This window comes from Mauremys reevesii, linkage group 5 (genome assembly GCF_016161935.1).
Source record: "Mauremys reevesii isolate NIE-2019 linkage group 5, ASM1616193v1, whole genome shotgun sequence".
NCBI classification, from domain to species: Eukaryota; Metazoa; Chordata; order Testudines; family Geoemydidae; genus Mauremys; species Mauremys reevesii.
Genome location: NC_052627.1, coordinates 115,986,686 through 116,005,897, shown reverse-complemented (window position 1 = coordinate 116,005,897; position 19,212 = coordinate 115,986,686). Strand labels below are relative to the sequence as shown.

At 43.3% G+C, this 19,212-nt stretch overlaps 1 protein-coding gene across 9 annotated transcripts in view; it reads right to left on the bottom strand.

Annotated features, from left to right (window-relative positions):
- SORCS2 (sortilin related VPS10 domain containing receptor 2) overlaps window positions 1-19,212 on the bottom strand; it is a 767,814-nt gene that overhangs the window by 114,207 nt on the left and 634,395 nt on the right. For all 9 annotated transcript variants that reach the window (XM_039541213.1, XM_039541219.1, XM_039541216.1 and 6 more), the window contains 3 exons: window positions 15,552-15,616; window positions 12,497-12,615; window positions 5,191-5,280 (listed from right to left, as the gene is read on the bottom strand). In XM_039541213.1, coding sequence (XP_039397147.1) covers window positions 5,191-5,280; window positions 12,497-12,615; window positions 15,552-15,616 — 274 coding nt within the window. The remainder of the gene's footprint in view (window positions 1-5,190; window positions 5,281-12,496; window positions 12,616-15,551; window positions 15,617-19,212) is intronic.

Genomic DNA, 19,212 nt, shown 5'->3' with positions numbered 1-19,212 from the left:
CTGTATATAGTTATGTTAACTTGGAATGAATGAATGCAGGAAAAGCTTGCAACACTAGCAGCCTGTAAAGAGATATTACCGCCACTGAGGGTTATTTACAAAGTTGAGAAGTGGTTAGAGTTATGAGACTGTTCCATGCAACAATAAAACTAACACAGCTGACAGAAATCACTTCATTTGCCCAGAGTTTTTTATTAACCTATTCTGATTACTAATGGGTCTTACAGGCTGCAGGGACATGTTGGCCCCCACTTCCTGCAGCTCCCATTCGCTGGGAATGGCGAACTGCAGCCACTGGGAGCTGCGGGTGGCCGTGCCTGCGGACGGTCAACGTAAACAAACTGTTTCGCGGCCCGCAGGCCACAGGTTGCCCACCACTGCACTAGACAGACTCACTTTACCAGCCTACCGCACTCTCTGGTTTGCCCACAATTCCCCTTTTTATGTAGGGAACAGGGCCGCCCGGGGGGGGGGGGGGAATGGGGCAATTTGCCCCGGGCCCCACAGGGGCCCTGCAAGCCCTGGTCTGGCGGCGGTCCAGGTCTTCGGCCGGCATTTCAGTGGCGGGGGGGCCTTCAGTTGCTCTGGGTCTTCGGCGGCATTTCGGTGGCCGGGGGCCTTTCAGTGCCGGCAAAGACGTGGAGTGACTGAAGGGCCCCCCGCCGCTGAAATGCTGCCGAAGACCCGGACCGCCGCCAGGTGAGTACAAGCGCCACAGCTCCCCTGCTTTGCCCCAGGCCCCCTGAATCCTCTGGGCGGCCCTGGTAGGGAACCACTCTGCTCTGTGACATGCATAGGGTTGCAGAGCCCACCTGAGAGAAGACCTTCTGATGCCTCACCCCATTCACCTGAAAAGCAGAAACATACTGTCTGTTTACATTACATCTGCTATAGTGACACAGCTACGGCGCTGCCACTGGCGTGCTGTAGTGTAGCTGCTTCCTACAGCAATGAAAAGGAGTTTTTCTGAGGCAGTTAATCCACCTGTTTGAGAGGCGGTAGCTAAATCGATGGAAGAAGAGCTCTGTATAAGCTCAAAAGCCTGTCTCTCTCACCAACGGAAGTTGGTTCAGTAAAAGACATTACCTCACCCACCTTGTCTCTCTAATCTCCTGGGGCCAACACAGCTACAGCAACACTGCATACTTTTCCAGCTAACACAGCCTTTGTGTTCCTAACTAAGGTATTGAACCTACCCCAAATGAAACAATTAGCATCTAATTTATTTATTCAGTCAAGCCTGGACAATCCAGGACAAAGGACTCAGCATCTAGCACAGAGGTGGGCAAACTATGGCCTGCAGGCCACATCCGGCCCACGGGACCCTCCTGCCCGGTCCCTGAGCTCCTGGCCCAGGAGGCTAGCCCCAGCCCCTCCCCTGTTGTTCCCCCTCCCCCGCAGCCTCAGCTTGCTCCGCCGCTGGCGCAATGCACTGGGCGGCAGGGCTATGAGCTTCTGGGGCAGCGCAGCTGCAGAGCCCGGCCTGACCCGGTGCTCTGTGCTGCCTGGTGTCGACAGCGTGTCTGGCTCCAGCCGGGCAGCGTGGCTGTAGCGCTGCCAGCTCTGGTGCTCCAGGCAGCGTGGTAAGGGGGCAGGGAGTTGGATAGAGGGTGGGGGGGGAGTTCGGGGGAGCGGTCGGGGGCAGGGGTGTGGATAGGGGTCAGGGCAGTCAGAGGGTGGGGAACAGAGGGGTTGAATGGGGGCAGGAGTCCCCAGGGGGCAGTCAGAAAGGAGGGGGAGTTGGATGAGTGGCGGGGGGCAGTCGGGGCAGGGGTTCTGGGGGCAGACAGGGGACAGGTTGAATGGGTGGTTGGATGGGGCAGGGGTCGCGGGGGAGCAGTCAGGAATGAGAGGGGGGGTTGAATGAGGCGGTGGGGGGCAGTCAGAGGCAGGGCTTCCAGTGGTGGTCAGGGGATAGGGAATGGGGGGTGAGGTGGGGGTGGATGGAGCAGAGGTCCGGGGTGTATGTGTGTTAGGGAACAGGGGGGGTTGGATGGGGCAGGAGTCCTGAGGGAGTGGATAGAGGGTGGAGGCCGGGCCACGACCCCCTCCCCTAACCGGCCCTCCATACAATTTCCAAAACCGAGGCAGCCCTCAGGCCAAAAAGTTTGCCCACCCCTGATCTAGCAGCACATCAAATAATCCAGGGTACAACTGAAGCATATCTAAATAGGCTATGTTTAGAAGTTTTGTATATATAAGAGATATTGTAATGCTAATACTCACTGGATAATGTATCTTCTCAGTAAACTAAGTGAGTGCGCCCTATATAGATGATACATAGATTTTAAGCCCGGAAGGGACCATTAGATCAACTTTTTCTGACCTCTTGATTAACACAAGCCAGATAATTTCATCCAATTACTCCTTATTGAGCCCAATAATTTGTGTTTGACTAAAGCATATCTTCCAGAAAGGCATCCAGTAATGATCTGAAGACTTCAGGAGCTCGAGAATCAAACTTGGCAGTTTGTTACAATGGTTAATCACCCTCCCTGTTAAATAATTGTGCTCCATTTCTAATTTGAATTCGTCTAGTTTTAGCTCCCTGTGATTGGTTCGTCTTATGCCTTTATCTGCTAGGTTAAAGAGCATTTTAGTACCCAGTATTTTCTCCCCATGAAGGTACTTACCTACCAGCAAGTCACCTCTTGATTTTCTTTTAAACAAACTGAGCTCCGTAAGTCTCTCACTGTCAGGGTTTTCTCCAGAATTCAGATAACTCTTTTCTCCACGGTCTCCAAGTTTTCAACATCATTTTTAAAATGTGGACAACAGAACAGGATGCAATATTCCAATACCTGTCTCACCAATGCCAATACTCATGACTTCCCTGTTTATACATCCAAAAATCACATTCACTCTTTTTCTCACAGTATTGCACTGGGAGCTCATGTTCAGTTGTTTGTCCTATATGACCCCTAAATCTTTTTTCAATCACTGCTTTTCAGAATACAGCCCCCCACATTCTGTTGATATGGCCTGCATAACTTCTTCCTTGATGTATAACCTTGGCTTTGGCAGTGTTAAGACACATTTTATTTGAATGGGCCCAAAGTCCAAGTGATCCAGGTAGTCCTGTCCTCATCATTATTTACCACTTTGGCAATCTTTGTATCATTTTCAAAAAGATTTTATCAGCAATAATTTTACATTTACTTCAAGCTCATTGATTAAAATAACAAATAGCTTCTGGTCTAGTACCAATCCCTGCAGAACCCCACTACAAATGCCCCCTGTGAATGTTTCTACATTGACAACTACTTTTGAGATCTTAAGCCAGTTCTTAATCCATTTAACATGAGCTTTATTTATATTGTACTTTGATATTTTTTAAACAGAATGTCGTACCGTACCAAGTCGAATGCCTAACAAAAACCTAAATGTGCTACATCTATGCAGTTACTTTTAGCACCAAACTTGCAAACTCATCAAAAATGAAATAAGGTTCGACAAAAGAGTGAAAAACATCCTTTGGAACTAAGTATCTTCACCGTGCGTCTGTTTTATTATAATCCACTTTCATGCATTAAAGAAGTCTGTTTCCTGAAATCTTTAAATATATTAAATTTCCTGGAAGCTGATGGAATAATGTTTCACATTTGTCTAGGACCATTTATCCAAAGACCGCAAAACAATTTACAAACACTAATTGGTTAGGCTCACAACACCCTGTTAGGTCGGTTTGTACTATAGAGGACGGCAATATATAAATTGAGGGGCCATAGGGCTGGCCATGTCCACAAAGCAGCAAACTAGATATGATAGTGGAGACCCAGCTCCAGTGGTAAAGGTGCCAGCACAGGTTTGAGGGGTAAGAGGAAGAGGCTCCTTGTGCTTTCTTCCCCACCATGTACACCTGCCTGTATTAAAATCCTAGTCTGTCAATCAGCATAACTAAAAATGAAAAATAAACACAAGCACAAAGAAATAAAAATGATCAACCAAAGGCTTTGACTGATGTACTGAGACACTGCAATGTTTCTTGAATTATACAGCAAACCGTGAAGTTTATTTGAGAAATACCGTTTCTGTCAACACTCTCACACTCATTTCTTTCATGTGAAATAAGGCTTAAACTCTGTGACTCTGCAAATGATATAGTTCCCTTTGATTTTTTGCATGTTTAGACATTTATATTCTTTCTCCTGTTGTTTTCCTAATTACATGTTCACCCAAGAGACCACAAAGGCTACTTGGGACGTTATTCCAAACACTCAAATAAATATTATGTGGAAGGGTTTGGCCCTGGTTATGACTTTTTTTAAAAAAAAAAACAGCTGTACCCAGAGGAGAAGAAAGGGGTTCCAGCTTCTTATTCAAACAGTATCTTTATTAGTTGCTATGCTGTATATTTAAAATTAAAAAACTACAGGGCACTGTCATATTACAAAAAACTTGGAAGAAAAAGAATCATTCAAATTATTCTTTGCTTTAAAATGAAAGAAAGAAGGAAATTCCATACAGGCTAAACAGTAAGGTAGTGACCTAAACTCAGACATAAAACCTGTCAGTTACTCTTGTACTTAACAAGTCATTCTGCTCAGGGATTGCAGAAGCCTTCCAGCTAGCCATAAATATATGGAGCATACTGTGTGTACTGCAAAGCCTCAATCACATCAGTTAGACTGTATGCAAATGATATATGCTTGTATTTTATTACCAGTGTGCTATGCAAATACAGAAAGCCTTGTCCTTACAAAAATATGTCAGAGTGCAAGAATTCCTCAATTAGCTTTGCCAACCTTGTCACTCTGATGGCACTAGGGAATATCTTTGGATTCTTTGGTGACAGAAAACACACATCAGCTGGTAAAATTCTCTTATACTTCCATTCGTGTTTCTAGCAGAAAGACACCATGTGACATTAAACTGTAATTGATTCTTGAAAGATTACTCACTATCACCACATTACCATTGTATCATTGAAAGTTATTGTGATGACAGATGACAAGTAAGTTAGCCTCTGCTTTTCAGTCCTCTGAGTTACAATGAAAGCTACTATACTTCAAGGATGCATATTAAGGCAACAAAACAAAAACACACCTCAGGAAGAATTCAGAAATCCTTATGGAAGCAAAAATAAGCAAAATAGCAGGATTAATAGGGACAGAAGAAGCCTACTCCTGGTCAAAAGGGGAATGAAGACAAAAAAGATAGTGGAAAGAAAAATAAGTTGTGCACACTTACCTTTGGCAATGCGTATTTTGGTAGCTTCATCTGTATGAAGTCATTTCGACGGTAAGAGACATAATATTTAGTCCGATTTGCTGATGTTGTCTATGCAAAGAAACAAAGGGAATACCAGGATTAGTTTGGCACTAAACCCAATCATCCATAAAGGCACAAATAGATTTTTTGAATGTATTGTATTCATTTCTGTCATTTCCTCTATCACAGTATCTGGACATTCCTATAGTAGTGGAACTGCAGACTACTGATTAAAGACCAGGCAGAGTTTACTCTCAGCTGATAGGAGGGGGTAGCATGTAAATATGTCACCTCAGGAACAAACAACAATTTCCAACAGTCAGAATTCCCTCCCTTGTTCTGGAGAAAGAAGTAATCTGCTACTGGTATAGACTTCTCCTCCTCTGCTGGCTGGTGCACTGGGACGCCATCCTTTCCTTACCCCCAGTCCATCTCCCCACTAGTGTCTCACTCTGTGGACAGCTCATGCTTCTGCCCTTACAATCTGCTGCATGAACACAGTGGGCAAGAGACTCTCATCCTACAGAGGCAGAGTAGGATATAAACTGTCAGTGAATACTAGTATCTTTTAAAATGTGTTTGGAGTGTTGTTACAGCCCTGTTGACCCCAGGATATGAGAGACAAGGTAGGTGAGGTAATATCTTTTACTGGACCAACTTCTGATGGTGGAAAGTCCATGGGTGCACAAGTCAATGGGTCCAGATCTAATGCATCCATGGGTGCTCAGGGAGTTGGCTGATGTGATTGCAGAGCCATTGGCCATTATCTTTGAAAATTCATGGTGATCGGGGGAGATCTCGGACAATTGGAAAAAGGCAAATATAGTGCCCATATTTAAAAAAGGGAAGAAAGAGAACCCAGGGAACTATAGACTCACTTCAGTCCCTGGCAAAATCATGGAGCAGGTCCTCAAGGTATCCATTTTGAAGCACTTGGAGGAGAGGAAGGTGGTCAGGAACAGTCAACATGGATTCACCAAGGGCAAGTCATGCCTGACCAACCTGATTGCCTTCTATGATGAGATGACTGGCTCTGTGGATATGGGGAAAGTGGTGGATGTGATATATCTTGACTTTAGCAAAGCTTTTGATACAATCTCCCACAGTGTTCTTGCCAGCAAGTTAAAAAAGTATGGATTGGATGAATGGACTATAAGGTGGATAGAAAGTTGGCTAGATTATCGGGCTCAACGGGTAGTGATCAAAGGCTCGATGTCTAGTTGGCAGCCGGTATCAAGCGGTGTGCCCCAGGGGTCAGTCCTGGGTCCGGTTTTGTTCAACATCTTTATCAATGATCTGTATGATGGGATTAATTGCACTCTCAGCAAGTTCGCAGATGACATTAAGCTGGGGGGAGAGGCAGATACACTGGAGTGTGGAGATAGGGTCCAGAGTAACCTAGATAAATTGGAGGATTGGGCCAAAAGAAATCTGAGGAGGTTCAACAAGGACAAGTGCAGAGTCCTGCACTTAGGAAGCAAGAATCCCATGCACTGCTACAGGCTGGGGACCGACTGGCTAAGCAGCAGTTCTGCAGAAAATGACCTGGGGATGACAGTAGACCAAAGGCTGGATATGAGTCAGCAGTGTGCCCTCGTTACCAAGAAGGCCAACGGCATATTGGGCTGTATTACTAGGAGCATTGCCAGCAGATCGAGGGAAGTGATTATTCCCCTCTATTTGGCGCTAGTGAGGCCACACCTGGAGTATAGTGTCCAGTTTTAGTCCCCACACCACAGAAGGGATGTGGACAAATTGGAGAGAGTCCAGCGGAGAGCAATGAAAATGATTATGGGGCTGGGGCACATGACTTACGAGGAGAGCTGAGGGAACTGGGCTTATTTAGTCTGCAGAAGAGAAGAGTGAGGGGGGATCTGATAGCAGCCTTAAATTACATGAAGGGGGGTTCCAAAGAGGATGGAGCTAGGCTGTTCTCAGTGGTGGCAGATGACAGAACAGGGAGCAATGGTCTCAAGTTGCAGTGGGGGGCGGGGAGGACTAGGTTGGATATTAGGAAACACTATTTCACTAGGAGGGTGGTGAAGCACTGGAATGGGTTACCTAGGGAGGGGGTGGAATCTCCATCCTTAGAGGTTTTTAAGGCCTGGCTTGACAAAGCCCTGGCTGGGATGATTTAGTTGGTGTTGGTCCTGCTTTGAGCAGGGCGTTGGACTAGATGACCTCCTGAGGTCCCTTCCAACCCTAATATTATATGATTCTATGAAAGTACAAGCTCTGAAGCTTCACAGTGCTCTTCTTTAGGTCTGGGGAAGGTAACCAGAGTGTCTGAGCTAAATACTAGATGGAAGCATTAGGGGTCCACACAATTCTCCTGTAGGAGACCACTTAAAATGAAGTAGGCAATTAAGGGTTAGCAGTGAGGTAACAAGCCAAAAATCCAGTGTGTCTGTTGAGTCCATGATTTTTGGTGTCGAGCAGAGTTATGAATTTAAGTTTCCAGGCTCACCTTTTGAAATTCTTGTGCACATTTCCTTTGAGGATGAGGACTGAGAGGTCACAAGTGGAGTGATCACTTTGTAAAAAAAAAATAAAAAGTGTTCACCACAGGTGATAGGGTGCTTTTGTCTTTTATCGTTTTTCTGTGGGAGTTCATTTGAGAGCACAATTATTGACTGGTTTCACCCACACAGCTGTTGTTGGGGCATCCGATGCACTGGGTGAAGCATACCACATGTTGTGATAGGTATGTGTAGGATCCAAGAATCTTGAAAGGTGTGTTGTGGGAGATATTGATCATCATAGCAGGGGAGATATGTCTGCAGATTTTACATCTGTTGTTCTGGAAGGGTCTGGTGCCACTTTGAGTTGGTGTTTCCTGGTCTGCAGGGAACTTGCTTACAACAATGAGCTTAGCAAGTTGTTTGAAGGTCAGAAGAATGGGTTCAGGAAAGATTTTTTTCAGGATGTTGTTCCCGTCCAATATGTGTTGTAATTGTTGGATCATATTGTATGGGTTCCACTGTGACCCCTACAAAATCATGGACTCAGAGACAATGGTTTTATGGCTCACTACAAGCATTTGTAGCACATCGCACTGCCTGTTAATCCCTAATTGCCTACTTTATTTTAAGTGGTTTCCTAAGCACGTGTGAACCCCTTATGCTTAATTATCTGTTCCAACCTGTATTTAGCTCAGACACTCAGGTTACGTTCCCCAGACTAGAAAAGGAGCTCTGTGAAGCCTGAAAGCTTGTATCTTCCACCAACGGAATCTGGCCCAATAAAAGATACTACCTCACCTACCTTGTCTCTCTTTTAAAACTGCTATTACAGCACTATTCAAACAGAACACAAGAGGCTGAATAAATCATAATGTAAGGGGTTTATATAAAGCATTCTGAATCCCTATATTGGACAAGCATTTTCTAGCTATAATCAATCATCTTCTGGAACAAGTCTCCCAGAAGTGCAATGGTGGGTAACAGTGCAACATTTAACCTCTTGGTTCAGTGGTGATTTTGAAAATAGATTAACTGTATCCTATAGGCCCAATTCTAGCTTCATCTACATGATGACACTCCTTTTGGTTTGAATATAGACCTTTCACCTGTGTAACGGAGGGCATAACTGGGCCCCATATAAACAATCCAGAAGCCCTGCAAAGATTTCCAGCCAGTAGAAAACAAAGCACAAGCAGCTAGTGAATGGAAAATTAGCATGGAGATGTTCTCCATTACCACCTTTCTCCCCGATGTCATAGCAGACATATTGGTATTTGCAAGTCTTGCCTTTCCTTGCAGTTATTAGAATAACAACAGAAGTGTCTTTTTCAAAGTAGCAACATATTTGTATTAAGTACTGATGGATTAAAACAACCAGGTGACAGGGTGTTCCCTATTGTACCTCTCAGTCATGGATTTAGGGCCAGTTCTTTCACTGCGGCAAATTGGCTCATTTCCATTGAAATCAATGGTGCTCCAGCAAATTATGCTAGCAGATAATTTGGCCCTTAATAAATAATATTTCACATTTTCCAAAACACTTCTCTGCACCACTGGCTTCTCCCTCTAGGTAACGGCAATTCAGCCACTGACTCTAGATTTATCAAAAGTTATTGCTTTGTAAATTAACAGCAACAGACTGATTTTTAAAAAGGTAAAATTAAAATATACAATTTTTTTCTCTGGTTTATTACCGTGCAAATAAAAGCCATTTTGTAGGTCAGCAGCACTAACAGCCTAAACTTTGTGCCTTTAGTTAGAAGATATACTTAGCATCACCATCCCTGTCATTGCTACTTTTCTATTGCATTGAGACAAGTGGGATCATGCATCTAGAGGAGGCTGGGAACCCTTATTAAGTCCAACCCCATGAACTGAACAATTATTCAGGTCCTTCATTCCCCCTTTTCAAGCTTTAATCCCCTCCTTTTGTAGAGGGGGGGATACCCTAAATCAAAATAATAAAATTACCCATCTGACAAAGCCACCTCCATTGTGGCAAGGAAAAGGTTTTTAAGGCAGCTTTTCTATTTCTCAGGAAATATGTGGCAATTTGTACTCCGAGCTCTCAAACGAAGCTTGATTAATACAGAAGAAAATCTTTGTTGCCATAGTAGAAGCTGGCTTAAAAGGCGAATGTGCAGTGAACCCTTCTGGCCTCAGTCTTCTCTACCTCAGCTGTCTCAGAAAAGGCATCCCCCAGAGCATAGGGAGGGTGATGGATAAAATCATCACAATGTGGTGGCTAAATGGAAGGCAGCTACTAAGGCAATGTAATTCCTGAAGGAACGCCTTCATCCCATTCATGGAAGATCCACAGAAAAACTAAGTTTTAATCTATTGTTCAAAATAAACTTTTAGGACTAAATGCTGGGGATTTTACTCAGACAAAACACCTATTTAAATCAGCTGGAGTTTGCCATAGTTAATTGAGAACCCTGGGATTCGGCCCTAGAGCATCACATACTTAATTACGTATTTAAAAAAAGAAATTGGTTCGAAAAACAAACTATGCTGAAACATGCAAATTTGACCTTTGCCTGGTAAAAATAGAACTGATGCATGACTGTAGATCTAGTTTCCTGAATAGTTTAAATGTAACAACGAACAGAACAGTGGCCATTTTTACACTTCTTTCCTGTCCATCTCCTTTTTTGTAACATAACAAATGTGATGCCTTTCAGAATGTGAGTTGTTAACTTAACCAAACCCCTTCCATTTTTATTTATTTTTGTTAAATACCAGTCTTATTCATCATATTAAACAGTAAATACAGATATCCTGGTCTTTCAAGTGAAATCAGGTCCTTGTGGCAGGTGTGGAATTACTGCAGGGAAACAAAGCTGGAGGTACATCTGATACTGCCTAGGCCAAGTAATTAGAGTGGAATGGCAGCTTTTCCTCATTACACAAAAGCTGCTTCTTCAACGGTGCCAGGATGACAACAGCTTTATGTTCTGTGCTTTACAACTGCAACCTTATCAGGTTACTTGGTGCTCTGGGAGACATCCATTTGGTTTCCAGTCCCTAACTCCATGGAAGCTGGAAGTGTAAGAAGGAATGGTTCCCATCCTGAAGAACTAACACTCTAGGGCCATATCTACACTCGGGGTGTTTTACAGTGATCCAGTGAATGAAAGACATTATATCAATGAGTTTTACTGCAAATACTATGAAAGGAAACACTGAAAGGATGTCTTCCTCCCATGGAATAAGTGCACTTCACTTCCATACCATCAATAAGGGCCAATTCACCGGGAGATGAGAATACACTATGTATTGTATAATTCTCCTGGTAGTGGTTTTCTGTTACCTTTCAGTTGCTATGGGTGGGTTTCCAGTTCATTCCTCTGGGCTGTGCCTGCCCATGTCTGGCATTAGATCAGAACAATACTGCCTACAAATATGTACTGTCCTAAAATAACACAGATGCTTGAAGAGAAAACTACCTGTGTCTTGCAGAACACAGCAGTCTGGAAGTGCACATGGAGAGAAACACTTCTCACCATCTACTAACTGTGAAATGAATTTTAAAATGTGCCTGGTGGGAGCTACCTTTGAGCAAAATGGCTGCCACCAATGCATGGCTTGGCCTGGAAAATGCCAATTCTAATTCAAAATTTCATTTCCAATTGAATTTTTCATAGTTGGTTTGCGGTGATAGGTATTTCCTGTCATGTGCACCTGCAGATTGTTGTGCTCAGCAACATGGATAACAGCTTATTTGTCTCTGTACCAGTGTACCCAATTCCTCCACAAGGGAAGAAAGCTGTGGAAAAGCCAATCTAATGTACCCCAAGGCTGTGGAGCAGAGAGAGCTCCTCTAATATCACCTAGAAAAACAATATTGCTTTCCTGTAGGAGACAAGGCTTGCAGCAAGCAGACTACATCAAACTGGGGCTAAATTGTGGTGTTTTACCGTAGGACTGAGTAGAGAGCAATGCATAGAAACTGTACTCTATGGGGAACTCGGGGATGGCTTGGGAGAAATCCTTCTCCAAATAGCCTGCAGTAAGACTGCAAAGGCTGCTCCATCCTTTGGGATAATGTTGGCTGATCCCTCTAGGATTGCTGGCCTGCAACTGGGCCAGATTCGGGTTATCTTCTGCTGCACCAAACTCACAGATGGGTCAGCTGGTAGGGGGCAGATTACCTGCTGCCATATTGCTGCTTCCCAGACCCTGTGGCTGCTGGCTGGATGAAAGGGCCACAATGTAACTTGGACCAATCTAAAGTCTGGTTTAAATTGCACCACTGGAGTGGTTCTAAAGAGAGACAAGGGTCACTCCATCAGCTGAGGACTGGCCACAGTGGTATTTGCTCCAGGGCCATTCCCAGTATGCTTGCTACATAAGCAGTTGGGGAACAAAAAAACAGCTACACTGGCTTTACAGCATCTAAGGATTCCCTTGGCTACCACGCAGGCAGCTTTTTGCCTGCTCTCTGCTGTCAAAGCAGTGAAAAGAAACCAGAACAGAGCCTGAGGATTTGACCCTAAAATGCTAAATACTGCCTAATTTACAGTAGCATTAACAGGAATTTGGCCCATATAGTCCAACCTAAATCTTGGCAAATCTAGTTGCATCTAAATAAAATGATAAATCAAAATCTAAAGAGGTATAAGCAGCTGGTTTGCTCTGGGCCAAAAATGTGTCATCTTTCATAAGACTGCTATGGAACATCTTGTTGTATGTGAAGATTCTTAATCCATCTCTATACAGCAATAGGTTTCTTTGTTTTCTTATGCTACTGTTTTGCTGTATGGCTTGTATTTCTCAATTTTAGTTTAACATTGGCTTGTGTATGCAGTAAGTGACATTACCTGGAGGAATATGTAGTCATCCTGCACAGTCAAGGAATCCCGGTCGATGCTGCCAGCAAACTGGACTGTTGGTGTTTTATCAGAGCAATTCTGAATCTGACAGGTGATGTAGCGATAACCTGAGGGCAGGGGGAGAAATGTGTTACAGGGTTTTCAAAGACAGAGAAGCAAATATCTTGACATTCTGTTTGTGTGGGGGAAGCATCACATTAATCAGTATAGTAAAGTATACAATAATTACACCTAACCCTCACACAGAAACCTTTTAATCTCCAAAGTGCTAGATGCACATTAACCATTAACTACTGAATCCTCACTTCACTCCTCAGAGGTAAGAAGGTATTAGCCTCATTTCATGGTCAGAAGAACTGAGGCCCAGAAAGATTAAGGAATAGATGATGAGTGGCCCTTGTGGAGGTGTTCAAGAGTGGGGGCTTGCCTGACCTGCACAAGGGCCCCTCGCATGGGCAGATCACTCATTTACAGCAGTGGAGATCTGGTGTCCTGTAGTTGAAATCCAGGAGTTCCCCTCATGTGAAACTGGGTGAGAAGAGAATCAAGCCCATAGAATTTGAGAGAGAATACACAGATCCCTGTTATGGAATTTTAAAGGTTGGTTTCAAAGTTCTGCAGACATGTTATAATTCTCTATTAAACGCTTTAGGATTTTCCTCGCATGTTAAAATGTCTATGTGAAGGGTAAATGGCCTGCATAAAAATCTTAGTTGAGGCTCTGGCCTACAATATTTGTGCTGTCACGAGCACTGCTCCACTCCTCCTCCTCCTCCACTGAGTGAGCCATCCAAGATGGGGTGCAGAGCAGGACTGGTGCATCAGGGAAGCAATCTGCTCCCACCTAATGGATGGAGCAAAGTGCTCCCACCTACTTTGTACACCAAGCTGTTATGGAACAGAACTTCTTATACGTTGGAGCCTTGCACGCTCCTGTCCCACTATAGACGTCTGTGTACTGCACACAGTCAGTCCAGCCCTAAGTAACTTGCCCAAGCCCACGAAGGAAATTCCTGTCTCCCAAACCTGAGATAAGAACACTACACATCACCTCGCTTCTGTCTCAGTCTGAATGAGCAAAGCTTTAGCACTCATGTGTTTCATTATTCCTGCAAGAAACTTATCTCCCATGACCCCATCTGGGACAGTTTTAAAATCTGGACGTGGATCTGAAGCAGCTTCAGTCCATACTCTACTGCTTATTGCCAAACCATTTTGGGACAAACACAGCAAAGTGTCTTCAAATTCCTTTAATTAGTCATAATTCACATGGACAAGCATGAAACCAGTAAAGTCTCTTATCTAATAAAGATACAAAGAGCTTGATCCTGCTTCCATTGAAATCAATGGCAAAACTTCTATTGACCTCAGCAGGGCCAGATAAAGCACTAAAGGACTCAGCCAGGAAATAAATGTATTAAAAATCATGTAAGAGAACAGTGTTCCGTTCTCAGATTCTTCTTTAGAAAATAAACACAACATAATTATTACTTGTGATAGTTCATTTGAGGGAATCAGATTAAATGCACATGGTTCAAGCTTGTCATTGAACTTAACAAAAAAAAAAGGTGGTGACATATTCCACGGATACTGTTAATCAACACTCTATTCTGAAGTTACAGAATGACTTATAAAATATAGAAATGGGCAAAAATCAAACATGCTGGATCCAACCCTTGCCCCCCTTGCATTTTGAGGACATTCAAATTCCAAACCCATCTGTGGACATGAATTTTGCAAATAGCCACTATTATTATGGCCTTGATGGCACATGAAATATGGAGCCAAAATGTATAGCTGAGTTCACATCCAAAAAAAATAAAATAAAATAAAAATACCAAGGGACAAATCCCTAACCCTTTTCCTCTAACTGTGGAGAGGCCCAGGTGTAATAGAAATGATTTCATCAGGCAAGTTGAGGTAAGAAAGAATTTGCAAGGGGGAAAAAATGTGCCAGCTCTTCACAGACCCACTCTGAATCATTTTAAGAATCTCTTAATCTAAGAAATTGAATTATTCACCACACAGCAGTTTGAGGGCAGGGTGGGATGGAGGAGGAACCAGGTCATGACAATGGAACTTCTGCCACATGTGACCTTGACTGGCCACTGTCCTCTGAAGAACAGGGTTGCAGGAGCGGTAAAGACTAATGTAGCATCAGGGCAGTACCACTGTCTCATGGTAATCCTATCACTATTCTGCTGAATGAATGGGAAATTTTCTTCCATCCAATTCCTATGGAATCTCACTAGACCCAACCAACTACTCAGGAACTCATTGGGACCTGCAACTGTTCTGAGCTTCTGTGAAATCTGACCACTTGGATTTAGGACTGAACTTTAGGTACCTGATTTTTAAGGGTCGGCCTTAACTTTTCACCATGGTCAGGACAGGGATGGGAGGAAAGAGCTATCATGTTCTGAAAGGTTAAGTTATACATCCTTTACAATTAATGTAATTAGTGTGTAGGAGCTAGGATGATTGTCCACAGAATTAAACCATCTTTCAAGGGTACAATTCCTAAGAAGACAGACACATATATGTTGTAATTGTAGTGTCTACTTTGTACTGTATGCTATATAACTTCTAGTGTTTTTAAACAAAAACAAAACTATGTTGAATGTGTAACACAAGGATTTTCTGGGAAAAGACTGTTAATTCAGTGGAGCTGACATATGTGAGAATTCACTCTAGCAGACACTCACCCAGCACTACATTGCACTGCCAGCTGTATTTGCAAATCAGGAAAAAATGTTCAATGTTTAAGTGCCAGAACAAATTGCACTATTAATGGACTTTTTCACTGGAGCATAGCATCTTGACTTCAATTTATTTCAGAGTGGAAAACAAGTACATTTTAAATCATACTACATTTTTATATATCAGGACAGTTTTGCTGAATACATATAAACAGAGCAAGAATCTGACAAGCGGAAAATGTTTCTTCCCACTGTTTTATAAATGAATGCAAAAAGTATTCTTTAAAATCAAAAGAAACAGCCATACACCAGGATGTCAATTGCTAAAATTTTCATTAGCATACCTCCACTGGGGTCCTGGATCTCCATATGAACCAAATCAGGGTCTCTGTCAACTCCGGCAACGGCCCTGAGAACATAATATAATTAAGTTATCTTGGGCCTGCTAGAGAATAGTAATTACATGGATGGAAAAATAGAAAGATTTTGTACTAAACTGCTCCCACATCCTAGCTGGACAGTTACAATAAACCCCATTTATAATTTTAGAGTATACGGATGGAAATCATACATTTCCTGTTCTCGGCATTATGCTTTGCTTTTTCTGTTTTACTAGAATTTCCATTACTAGAACTCACAAACCGCCAGGATATATATTAAGTTCAACTGGAGAAAAGAACAGAAATAGGTGGGGAACAGTAAATAAAACTGGATCAATCCCAGTTTAATCCTTTCCTAATTTCACAAATATACAGTACTGAACGTTAGCACATTCTCTTTTACAACTAGCTCTGACATTAGTGACAATAGGGCAAATATATTGCTAAGAAATATTTGGGGTTCTTTTTGTATTAGAAATCTTCTAAACCTGACACACAGCCCCTATAACTAATCAATTATTCTTTGTTAGGCACGTTCACTGGAGGTACCGATCCTATTTTGATAAAGCAATTTAAAAATGAAGAATAATATTCAGTAGGAAATCCTGAGAATGGAACTAAAGCTGCATTTTAACTTAATAAAAGAAATAACAGGGATCCAGACTGATTCTCTCGGAACAGATAACTGTCAAATTTGCTCAGATAAAAGATTATTTTTAAACCTCAGAGCTCCTATCACAACCTAGGATTAGAAAATGAAGTGGTACTCTTTCTGCCTCCTACAACATGGTTCAAAAGGAAGATTCTGCAAGGAAAATGTAGGTGACAATTCTGCCGACAATACACCCAGCAAAACAGAATCCATCTCACTCTCCCACAACTGCATTGGCTTTTCAGTGCCAACACTAGCAAAATATAAGAGCCTGTAAAGTAAGCAGATATGACATGAAGACACAGGGAGCAAATACATGGACTGAGAAAGTGCAATTTGGGTACTTTTTAAAAACCACTAAAATACTTAGAGCAAATGATTATCTTGATATGGTTATTAGCAATAAAGAGTATACTTTATGTTGAACCTACATCATTGTTTAATGACTGACTGATTAGTGGCACTGATGGAACTGACTTATGGGAAAGATTAAGGGCCAGACTCAGAGGCAGATTAAAGTTTCCTGGGGCCCGAGCAAGTGGGGGCCCCTTCCCCACTCCTTCTGCCTGCGGTCCAGCCCCCATTCTGCTCCTTCAGCCTGCAGCCCTGCCCAAGGCCCCACCCTTTTCTGTCCCTTCCCTGGGACCCATCCTGTTTCACCCAGGGCCCCCCATTCCGTCCCCCCCACTGCACCCCCGTACAACCCGTTTGCTCCTTTCTGTCCCACTCCCCACTGTGGTCCCAAGGCCAGAGAAGCTCTGTCCCCACACCATGGCCCCGGGTCTGCAGCAGGGAGTGAGAGCTCCTTCAGTTCTCCTGTCCTGCCCGCCCGGAGCTTCTGCCAGAGAGCAGGGGCAGGGGCTTCCCCTGCCGCCCTAAGGCTACTGCCAGGGACAGGGTTGGTGGGTACTGGGGGCTTCCCCTACCATCCTGCAGCTTCTGCTGGGGACAGGGTTGGGCAGAGCTGGAGCTTTCCCCATCCCGCAGCTTCTGCCGGGGAGAGGGTCGGGGGCTGCTGGGGCTTCCCCCATCCCGTGGCTTCTGTGTCCGAAAAGTGCTATTGTAAATGGATAGTATACATCTGTGAGCAGAGGGCCAGCCTAAGATCTATGCCCCACTTTAATCCCATTTAAGCCCTCCAAGTAGGGTTGGTAGAAGTGCTCTGCAGGAGGACAAGGTTAGGATGCAATAAAATGGTGTGGAGGAGAAAATGTGATGAGAGAAGTGAGTGAATGGAGATACTACTGAGTTCTTCAAAGGTGCACACGAGAAGTTTGACCTGATCATGGAAAAAGATGGGTAGTAGTGTGACATTCAGAACTAGACTATGACTTGGGACTGTGCATGTAGATGCTACCCAACCCCTAGAGGAGGTGTGTCAGGAATGGGTGGAGCCTCAACTCCACCGCACAATGTATTAGCTAGCACACATGATGCAACATGCTAGTGTGCCAGCAGCAAATTAGTACTCCCACCCATGGAGCACGGGAGAAGCAGTGAGGGAACCGTGCCTCTGAGGGGCACAAGACCTCCCCTGCATGGCTCCCAGGATGATCCAAGCTACATGCTGCCCCATACACAGGGCTTGTAGAAAAGCCATAAGCTAGCTCTTAACAATAAGGAAAATCATTATCAGACGAACTGGTAAGAAAGATATTTGCAGCAGTATTTTGGACAAAATTAATGGGGAGAGAAGTGAGATGTGAGAACAGGGGATAAGAGAAGGCAAGAAATTGCTAGATCACAAATGAGTAAAATCTTGCTTTTGTTGAGAAATAGGTCTGCAAAATGCAAAATCCATTGTGGTATTTTGTGGACAATATCCTAAACCAGAGAAGCTATTTAACCCACAGAAGGGCTTATGCTAAGGTGCATGTGAATGGCGGGAAGATCTTCAATCTTGGATTCTTTGCTGCTTCTATCTATCTAGATATTTGTAATATGTCAAATCAACCATGAGAGCTCAACAGTTGCTCTTCAGGGAAGAAGAATGCTGTTTGCTGAATATTTTACTTTTTGCACTTGACCCCATACAACCGAGCAACAAACCTGCAGAAACTTCAAGCTGAAATTTTCAAAAGCTGAGATGGCAATACTATTTGTCATCAATAATGCAAAGATTGCTTTTTGGGGTACACTTTAAATAACCTCAGATCCATAATTTATCACTAGTGGTTTCATAAACATAGATTGTGATATCTGTCAATAGCTTTGGGCTTTTCATACTTCTTTTAATATATCCCTCCTGACAGCTTCATTCCCCACAACGGTGGCACCTGGCAGTGTGGCAGTGGCAAGAGTGAGGTCTACATCTGTGCAGTATATTTTCACTTCCACTGTAACACTCTAGAGTGAGAGGCTGCAACTGATCTTTTTTAATGTGGATTGGGCTGACATTTAAAGTACAATATCTCATCCCCAGATGCTCTCTTCCTCTTAAAAAATTATTTAAACAGATGTGGCTAAATGAAAGTGTTTTGGGTTTTTTTAGCTTGGTGGGAGAAAATAGCATGTTTGTTTGTTTCTGGTTCAGATGTTTTTCTTGTATTCTTCCAACATAACCACTTGCTGTAACTATACATAAGCCACTGAATGTGGACTTGATCCTATAGTCAAACAATAAAACAGGCAAGGTAGCTTAAAAAATGCATTAATGTACAGACAATACATGTTCTGTATATACAAACTGTGTTTCACATTATTACAATTCTGCAAGATACTTAAAGAACAACCACCAGCTGAGACAAGTTTAATTCAGCTTGCATAGGGGAGGCTCCTTTTGGGCTTATCTAGTAAAAGCGTAACCTTGAGATCATCAGAGTCTAGATTTGAGTCTCAGCTATGCTAATATACAGCAATGTCTCCCAAAGCGTGGGATGCAGCCCCTCAGGGCCACAAAGGGTAAGGCATGGATAGACCTCTTAATTGTTCTCCAGAGTCTCAAGCTTTCATTTTTTAAGAACTCAGTCTCTG